The sequence below is a fragment of the Aythya marila genome, assembly GCF_965140915.1.
Source record: "Aythya marila genome assembly, chromosome: 2".
NCBI classification, from domain to species: domain Eukaryota; kingdom Metazoa; phylum Chordata; class Aves; order Anseriformes; family Anatidae; genus Aythya; species Aythya marila.
In genome coordinates, this window is record NC_139043.1 from 80,401,031 (window position 1) to 80,411,152 (window position 10,122).

General features: G+C 39.8%; 1 protein-coding gene across 1 annotated transcript; it reads left to right on the forward strand.

Annotated features, from left to right (window-relative positions):
• Window positions 1-939: 939 nt before the first annotated feature.
• On the forward strand, window positions 940-8,378 carry LOC309874647 (serpin B10-like). The gene is made up of 8 exons (XM_082753031.1): window positions 940-955; window positions 2,039-2,216; window positions 2,969-3,082; window positions 4,741-4,875; window positions 5,272-5,389; window positions 5,762-5,904; window positions 6,435-6,590; window positions 7,468-8,378. Exons 2-8 carry the CDS (start codon window positions 2,049-2,051, stop codon window positions 7,870-7,872), a joined length of 1,239 nt encoding a protein of 412 aa, XP_082609157.1. The 5' UTR covers window positions 940-955; window positions 2,039-2,048; the 3' UTR covers window positions 7,873-8,378.
• Window positions 8,379-10,122: the final 1,744 nt, after the last annotated feature.

The window sequence follows — 10,122 nt, forward strand, 5'->3', positions numbered from 1 at the left end:
GGGTGATAATATCAACAGAACAGGGAGATAAAGAATAAAATAAAGGGCAAAGGTAGGATTACACAGAATTTTTCAGTCAGAGGTGAGAGTGTATATGGACAGGACATCAAAGACAGACAACAACACGACTGCGCGAAGAGTCAGGGAAGGAGATGTTCTAGTAGCCAGGGCAAGAAGAAAAAGAGTATCTGACAGAATATAAATTTTCTGGAATTGAAAGTAAGGAATACATCTCTTAGGTGTTATATAGGTCAAACAGCAGCTTTCAGATTAGAGCAGGGAAACTGAGACAGGAGAAAAGAGAAGTCTAATCTAAAACCCACATCATATTCTAGTGACATTGCCAGTGATAAGAAAACCAACAGTCTGATGCTTGTTTCTCAACCTTCAGTGTCTCACAGTGAAAATACTTCCCTGGCTGTACAATTTTATAATTCTCCAAGGTTAACAAAATTCCTTTTGCTAAAATAAAAACCCACCAGAAGTGACAAATACTTTATCAGTAGGAAACGGACAATAGAAAAACCTCACAAATATGATGTCATTGTCTGTTCCTCAGACTTTTTTTTCTATTAAAGGAATCATAAAAGCAGGTCAGCTACTGATTATTTTTTTTTATCCTCCAAATTGCAAAAGAAATGTTGTTTCAAGTAGTTATGGTTCAAGTTGCTACTAGCCTGTTGCCACAAAAATGTTTATAGAAATATTTCTGCAGTTGGTTTTGTAAGGTCTTTCTGTGGTATCATTCTCACCATCACTTCACATCCTACTCTGAGATGATTCAGTTCTTCCATAGGGATGTGGCCTTTAGGGCAAAATAAATTGCATACTTATGAGTCATAAGAACCTTTGCAGAACTGGCCAGGCAGAGTATAAATTCAGCCTACCCTTCGTGTGAACTGCAGAAACGTTGGAGACACCCAGAGCAGCAGTCTTCCTCCCTGCACAAAACAAGGTAACTGTCATTATTTCTAGAGATTGTTTATTTCATGTGCTCTTGGATGATGTTAATTTGTTGACAAATGCATAGAGAAAAGGCAACAGGGATCTGAATGGGAAACATTTTCCCAAATGCTTGGGAAAATATTTTACTAAGATGGTACAGGTATGGTCTAGAAGAGGCAAAGTCTTAGAAATATACAGGAAGAGCAATTTATTTTACATAGTTGTGTAATTTCTAGAGCTTACTGGCTAGCATATATGTCATAGCAAAGTGAGAACTACTGTGTTTGCTTAAATTGGCTAATTTATACCTGTGCTCTTCAGTTCTCATGTACATGCGGACAGCTCCTGGTTTGCAAACTGCTGAGGTCAAGAACAATTTATTCTGTGGCCATCCTATACCAACCAGAATAGCTCCTAGTCCATGCCTAGGGCTTTCAGCTATGACCACAATGCAGACAGTAAATAGCAGCACATGTGGTCTACTGATTAAGGAAACCTTGTCATGCTGAAGATTGAGAAGTTAGGACCTGGTCTAGCACCATAAGACAGAGTTTCAGGAAATTACTGAAAGTCAAAAGGGAATTTAGGATTCTTACCATGCAGAAGTTGGGGTGGTGCAACAGTGTAACCATGCCGATTCAATGAGTTTTCATTTGTTCCTCCTGATTGTCTTTTGTGTGGATATCTGTCTCTCCACGTGAACTTCTGCTGAATGAAGGAGTGTTCATACACTATGAATAGCAAAGTTGGCAGAAACGAATAGTGTAGCAGTACTGACAGGCCAGCACACTTTCACTCAGTTCCCTGAGGTCATAGGAGAGATGAAGAAAATACCTGGCACAGTCTAGATTTTGCCTTTGGTCTAATTTGCATACACTACCTGTGAATCTCAGTCATGCAGGGGATCACTGTGCTGCACTAGCAATCTTATAAAGGACACAAATTTTGAAAATACTTTTAGAAAGCTTTCAAATCACCAAAAAATATATATATATATTAAAAAAAAAAAAAAAAAAGTGAAAAGAAATCTGTAGATACATAGCAGTCACAACTAATGCTTACCTAATAGCATCTTTTTTCCCTTTCTGTGCAGGTTCAGAATAATGGAAGCTTTAAATAAAGCAAACACAAACTTTGCTCTTGACTTTTTCAAACATCAGTGTCAAGAAGATGGCAACAAGAATATTTTGTTTGCCCCTTTGAGTATTTCATCTGTCCTGGCTACCGTCTATTTGGGAGCGAAAGGTAACACTGCAGATCAGATGGCAAAGGTGAGTCTGGGCCACGAAAGGTCTGAGAGGGTTGATCTCTTGGAATAGCATCCTCTATTGTGCAGGTCAAAAGATAGAGCCTACTGTAGCTTCCTCAAACAGAGGCCCCCAACAAATGGGAGCTGGTGAGTTTGCAACTGCTAAGGCAAAAGAAGTTGTCCCACCTGCTAAGGCAGCAGCTAACTACTGAGCTACAGGACAAAAGAGGGGCAGCATGGTCTCAAAGAAAGGAGAGATCTCCTGTTAGGAAGCAGGGAAAACAGAACAAAACAAAAAGGCATGTGTCTTCTGAGAAGTGCTCCAAGTTTAGATGTACCCCTTTGCAGCCAGAGTAAGGTCCACGTGCCCAGAGCAAGGTATTCAGGGCACGAATCTGCCCCCAGTGTTTTCTTGCTTTCTGATATGTAGCAGCTCTCCATTTAGACTTTGCTTTGCTAGTCCCTATCTGGAGATAACTGCCTCTTCCCAGTCATTGTCTTGTCAGCCCAGGGGCTAACTCAAAGCAGGCAAATTCCTCTAGAAATGCCAGGCACATGAGAGTTTTGCCCTGCAACCCTCAGCTTAGTGAGTTCAAGCCATTTTGAAAGCATGGGCCTCAAGCCTAACCAAATTCCATATTCATTCAGGACCGGATGCAAGGGTAAAATCTGAATTTGGCTCTTTTCATCACCAATCCTATGACATCACTGAAATATTTTACTGAAACAGCAAAATTTCTGTTGTTGCATTTATTATTGTGATTTCCACTATAGGTACTTCACTTTAATGAAGTTGAAGGAGCCAGAAATGTCACCACAACCATAAGAATGCAAGTCTTTTCCAGAACAGAAGAACATCTATCAAATCGACGTGCCTGTTTCCAGAAGGTATCTCACCAAATCTAGCTATCATCCTATGGGCATTGTAACATTTTGTTTTCCTTCCATGTTTTCATTTGCATGTGTTTGCCTTCCTCAAATGCAGAGTACACAATTAATTGGTACAGCATCCTATGGTACCTTCACCTAATGCAATACTTACGACATACTTCCCATTTTTAGGTAGAATTGCAAAATCTAACCTCAAATGTGCAAATTTTAAAATCTAACGTAGCTGTTCCCTGTCAATAGATCTCTTGATCTTTTTGAAAAGGCATGGTCCCTGTCTGAGAGAACAAATCACAATAACAGAGCTAGTCTCCCACGTGTTTGATTGCAGCATCAACATAACAAAAAATAAAATAAAATAAAATAAAATAAAATAAAATAAAATAAAATAAAATAAAATAAAATAAAATAAAATAAAATAAAATAAAATAAAATAAAATAAAATAAAATAAATAGAATTAATTTTTACAGGCTACCTATGCTTGATACACTTCAGAAATTAGTCTCCATTTCATTCTATAAGTTAGCAAAATAAATTGGCATATTGGAATTTCCCAAGGTAGACCAATAGTTGCCATAAATCTTAGAGAAATGGAAACTGACGTATTCCTGAGACATTTCTTTGATAGAATAGCAGGCATCTTTTATCAAATTAACTATAATTTAAGAAAATGGAAAAATCTGGAAATCAAGCATAATTCCTCTGAGTCAGTAAAAGCAGTTTTTCCTCACTGACAATTCAGCCATGGTGGTCTAAAGTTCTCCCTGCTATTTCCCGTCATACTTATTCTTCATGGAGTGAGCCATTTCCCTGAAGTCTGCCCACAAAACCCTAGTGGCAGTGAGTTTTGATGAATGGGAACTTGAATCTGCATCCCACACTCAAATCCCACAGTGGGAAGTCTTATTCTGGGGCCTATGTCAACAACCTATTTATTCTACATGTACAGGGGAGGGAGGGATTGTTCCTCATGATTAATGCTCATCCAAACTGTAAAAAATAGGGAGCACTGGAGGCAGGGCAAAGGGACCATTCTAACAGCTTAGAAATTTAAATGTCTGTTCATGCCTCTTACTCTGATGTAATGACAAGATGAATACAGTACAGACTCAGAGGTTTAGTTTACTATTTCACAGCTTGATTTCCTTGAGGTGGTTTGAGAGTTTGAGTCCACATTCATTTAATCCTGTTATTTCCATATAAACAATTTACCACAATTGCTACAACATAAAGAACTTACAAAATATTAACATTTAGAGGAAGGCTAAGAAAGGTAGGGGCAAACTTCCCATGCAACTCGACTTTCATAAATCTTATCAGGAGTCACACAGCCAAATCTGCATGCATAGTTTAGCAATTACATTCTGTCTCTCACTCTCTGCATATACTTAGTTTTGCAACCTCCATTTAGAAACCCTTTAATGTTTTACATAGTTCAGGCTCTTACCACTTGCATTCCAAGGCTCTTACAGAGCCTATAGCATACCTAAAACTTTTAGTAATTTCAAATGATTCTTTTCATAGCTGTCCAATTTAGTACACCTTTTGCATTGCAGTACAGGCAATACTTTATACCGAGCTGCAAGACGAGAGAAATTAGAAATCTGAACAGCTTTACAGAACAAATGAATAACATTTTTTTTCCCTTCTCTCAAAGACAGAAATTGGCAAATCAGGCAATATCCACACTGGGTTTAAAGCACTCAACTTGGAAATCAACAAACCCAATAAAAATTACATGCTTAAAAGTGTCAATCAGTTATATGGAGAAAAATCACTGCCTTTCAGTAAGGTATGTACGCCATTTATTCATAATATAAAGTGCTAATCAACGTTTATGTTCTATCTATGACAACAAACCATAAAGAATATAATTTTAAATATTTTCATTACATATGCCAATTGCATTATTATCGGTAACATACATACTTCCTGTGAGACTCTTCCTGAGAATTCAGACACTATAATTTTACTTTTATGGGGTGTGTATCTAATTTCAATATGATTCACAGATGTGGTTAGGTGAAAACACTTAAATTGCATTTTTCCACTAAAAAGAATAATTTGTTCTTTTGACAAAATGCTGTTGCTTGTAGCCCATGTCATTTTTATGGTGTTTTCACTTGGCTAGTTATTTATTGGCATTCACATTGGCAGGCAACAAACAGATGTCTCTCTTGCAATGCAGGAATACTTACAGTTAGCCAAGAAATACTACAATGCAGAGCCACAAGCAGTTGACTTCATGGGAGCAGCAAATGAAATCAGAAGAGAGATCAACTCCAGGGTTGAAGAGCAGACTGAAGGTAAGCTCCAGCCTCTCCTCTCCTAGTCCTAAAGGAGGCAATTTCACTATTGAACAATGTGTCTGCACCCCAGGGGCCCAAGGCAGATAAACAACTCATCTCAGAAATGTAAATCAATCACTATTTTTCCTAAAGTAGTCATCTGCTGGAAAGCCCTTACTAAAATTCTTCCTCTATCTGAAAGGGAGAGGAACGAGGCTTACTCTTCTTTATAAATCAAGGTTAGCGTGTATTTACAAATAATCTCAAGTTAAAAGCATGCCATATCAGCAATTATAATTTCCCTGGCTTACATCTGCAGAAATTGTTCCAACATTTACTCTGAAACAGTAAAGCTGCATAAACATGTAAATGTCTTTTGGTTTTCTCTAGGTAAAATTCAAAATCTGTTGCCTCCTGGATCCATAGATTCACTCACCAGGCTAGTCCTGGTAAATGCACTCTACTTCAAAGGAACTTGGGCAACAAAGTTTGAAGCTGAAGCTACCAGGCAAAGGCCTTTCAGAATAAACACGGTATGTGAATATAATGCCTTATATATTAGACTGCATGTGGAAAAAACAGTGAAAAAGATGGAGGAAAGAATTTCCTGTCATTCTTTAAATTCAAAGAGCATTAAAATTAGTTCTTTTAAATCATATGGTATAATTTCCTTACTATATCTTCAGTACAAAGACTGCACACACATACTAGCACCAGAAGCACAAGTATAATTGTCAGAAGCTGACCTGAAACAAACTTCTATTTTCTTCTTAAGGCAGGAAAAACAAGGTGAACAAAACCGTACAGACTAGTTCTATACATTTTCATTTTTAACTATACAATAAATCAGAGTGGAACACAACTTCCCATAAATATGTGTCATCCTAGACAGCTCAGGTAGCCTGCTTAGCCTCCAAGCACCTTCCCAGAAGACCAGGGGCTGTCTGTAGATCCTGTGTCCCACCTCCAAGAGCTACAAGGATGTACCTTCACTGTGCTATTTCAACTTAGTGCTTTGCTGTTCAGAGTACGAATTTCAAACATTTCATTTGATTTGTTGCAGCATACAACTAAACCAGTGCCAATGATGTTCCTGAGTGGTAAATTTAATTTTACCTACATAGAATCAGTCCAGACTGATGTTGTTGAGCTTCCATATGTCAATAATGACCTCAGCATGTTTATCCTCCTACCGCGTGACATCGCTGGCCTACAAAAGGTAAGGGGCAGAGAACTCAAATAATGTGAGAAACAAGAATGCCATTATTTACTTATTTTATGCACATCCGAGGTAAAAGATTGGGCTGCAGTCTTATTTATAAGAAGGAGGGCACTGATCAGACTCAAGGAAAAGCAAACCCCAAACTTTGCCCAACGCTGTGAAATTGGACCTCTTGGAGATCTTTTTAGCTCTTGGCATATGGCATTTGTGTGGTTCCTAACGTTGCTCATGGCCTCTGGAAAGAGGCAGCCCAAACCCAACAAGACTGGCTCTAATTCCAGATGAAGAGCAATGAGGACAGAAAGCCAGCCGGGCTGAGATTCACTGTCTGTACCAATTCAGACCTGTGATTTCATTCAAAAAGAAAAGCCCAAACTGAACAGCCTCCATTACTTTTAAGTATGTCCAGAGCTAACATATATATACACTGCCACCTTCTGTAAAGACACTGATCCTGCCTCCAGATAGTAAACTCATTAAATTCTCATTTATGTTAGTGGGTGTTCATAGAGTGGAAAAAAAAATGTTTTCAGTAAATTCTAAGCTGTACAAAAGACAGAAATGTGAGCTGTAAATCAACCAGGCTATTGTTAACACTGTTGTTTTATAAACATATAACCCTGCTATATTCCCTGACAATTACTGAGAACTGTTCAAATATTGCGTTGACCTACTATAAAGCAATATACTCCCTTCTAGTAGAAAAGATCTCACAGTTGGTATTTCACTACTGTTTTCTATATTCTTGTAACAGCTTGAAAAGCTCTCAATTTAAGAAAAAAAGAAAAAAAAAAAAAAAAAGAAGAAATAAGCTTTAGGGCCCAGGTTTTTGAACACTGTCTAATTTTCTGATTCTCTTCTTAACTAACTGCAGCTAATAAGAGAATTGACTTTTGAAAACTTGTCTGCGTGGACCAGCCCGGAATTAATGGAGAAAATGAAAGTGGAGCTGTATCTGCCCAGGTTCACTGTAGAAGAGAAATATAACCTCAAATCTGCTTTGAGCAAAATGGGGATACAAGATGCCTTCATTGAAGGTCAAGCTGATTTCACAGGAATGTCAGAGAAAGATGATCTGGTTTTGTCACAAGTTTTTCACAAGTGTTATGTGGAAGTCAATGAAGAAGGTACAGAGGCAGCAGCTGCCAGTTCAGCAGCTCTGACATCACGAAGCCTTGGTGCTGCTATTATTTTTGTAGCAGATCACCCTTTCCTTTTCTTTATCAGACACAACAGCACCAAGTGCATCCTCTTCTTGGGAAGGTTCTGCTCCCCCTAAAAGACTGACTGTTACTAAGCCAGCCCCTGCAACAACAATAACAAACACAATCCACAGCATGAAGAGCTTCTTAACAGCCTGTGCACTTTACCATTTTCCTGTACTGTTGACAATCTCTGTTAGAAGAGAGCACATATTTAAAATAAATTAAAGCCTCTGGCTCACTTTCCTGGACAAAGAACCCCAAAATTGTAGAATGGTACTCTAAGCACCAAAATGTGGCAGAACAACATTGATGTGTCTTTTCAGTGCTTTCCAAACCAGAATTGTCACTATGCACAACAGACCAGGTTGATCTAAAAGAGTACTTCCCAACACACTTGCTTTGGCACATAAGAAGGAAAGAAACAGGAAAAACTCCTTCCTGCAGAAAGCTGCTACATCTCTGCTAAGCTGGTTGACCCAGGAGGGTCACCTCAACCACAGCCCTTCTCCTCCTCAGTTTTGTAAGAACTTCACAGCCTAGCACAGCTGGTAATGAAATAAAACTGCAAATTCCTCTGTGTTCCTGATACTGGTGATTTGTTCTTGTGTGGACTAACACATGGACTTTCTAATCTCTGCCCTACATCAATTGGCAAATACTGAAACAACAACACAGAACTGGAGGAAAATAAAACATGTGCCTTGAAAACCTCTCCTTTGTCATAACCTTTCCTTCACTCATCGGTTGCCAGCCCAGCACGGCACTGCTTTATTTTCTTTTCCCTTTGGCACTTATTTCACTGTTTGCAGGCAAGATCAAACTGGAGAATTCAGTCTGTAATGCTAACTCTCTAAGCACCTTCTGGAAGATTACACGCAAATCCCCCTCTAGGTGTTCACTGTTGCCATAGCTCTTTCTCCTAAAAAGGAGAGCATCCTAAACAGTCTTGCACATCTGTAGAGGATACTCCTAGCTCTCTGAATTTAGAACAGAGAGGGAAGGACTGGGTCTTGTTAGAGCACATGCACATACCAACAGGATCTCACTAGAAATATCCCTTCTTGGGAAGGCAGGACCCCATTTTCCTTGCAGAGATTAGACTGGCGGCTGTCAGCGAGTCCTTTCTGCTTTCTTCTGGCTCTGCTTCCCAAATGGGAAGGAGCACAGGGACAGTGTTGTAAAGCAAGTGCTTTATTCCATCCCCATCCAGCCTCACAAGTGCTGCATTCTGTCTCAGCTGTGAAACATGTCACAGGATCTCTGTGTGTCATTTCCAAAATGTTGTGCTTTGCCCAATGGAATGGCTTCATGTCTCCATGGACAAGCCTCTCAAGCACTTTCTGGTGTTCCTCGGGAACATATAAAAGCCATGTCTAGGAGGCCAAGGAGAAACAAAACATTGACAACATGCATCCAAACTCAGGCACAGGCCTTTAAAGTCATTGGAAATATCAGTCACCTTTTCTATTTTAAGCACAGTTGCAAAGATGACAGAGTTAATGTCCTCTTGGCGGTGCTGGATCCTTACCAAAGGCAAATGGCAACAAAACTTGGAGGGTGAGTTGCATGCTGAGGAACAACATTTTCCCCTGGTGAGCAGCACAGCACTGGAGCAGGTTGCCCAGGAAAGCTGGGGAAACTCCACCCTTGGAAGGACTGTGGCTGACCTTATCTACTGATGGGTCTGCTCTCAGTGGGAGTTGGCCTCTGGAAATCCCTGTCAACCAACCTGTGTGATTCTCTCTCTTGTTCCTTTGCTGTCAACACCCCTTTTGCCTTCTCATCTCCATTTCTCATCCTCTCTGGGATTCTTGTGTCTTGACTAGCAGAGGGAGCCAGCTTGCTTGCTGTCAGCATACTTCTTTGGAACTTGGAGTCTCTCCAGCGTGGCCTTTCTCACCACCTAACCATTCAGTGAGCCTTTATCTTATCCTGATTTCTTGATGACTCTGCTCATCGTACTAAAACCACCACTTGTTTAATTTCTGGCATTTCTTCATTGCCTTGCACAACACTGATTTCTGCTACTTTTCAGAAGGCTTGACCCATTCTGTTCCTGTAATCAGGCTTGCAGCAAAATGCTTAGCACACAGTACAGTTTCCTTCCCTTCCTCCATTCCCCTTCCCCTATCCCCCAGACTCTTACAGATGTTGCCACCACCTTCCTCTTCTCCCACCACCCAACACCAGCCCTGCTCTCTCCTGGGACAGCAGAGTGATGACCACTATGCCATGTTTGCCCCTCTTGTATTCTTTCACTCCATCTTTGCTCGAGACCTGCCACTGGGGTTGTTTCAGTCCTTGTTCTTCAAGGACATGCAACT

Excerpts from the sequence above, each read along its gene's own strand:
- LOC309874647 (XM_082753031.1), top strand. The coding sequence starts at position 2,049 with ATGGAAGCTTTAAATAAAGCAAACACAAACTTTGCTCTTGACTTTTTC. Across the intron at positions 3,083-4,740 it reads GACGTGCCTGTTTCCAGAAG|ACAGAAATTGGCAAATCAGG; the intron begins GTATCTCACCAA and ends CTTCTCTCAAAG. Across the intron at positions 6,591-7,467 it reads ACATCGCTGGCCTACAAAAG|CTAATAAGAGAATTGACTTT; the intron begins GTAAGGGGCAGA and ends AACTAACTGCAG.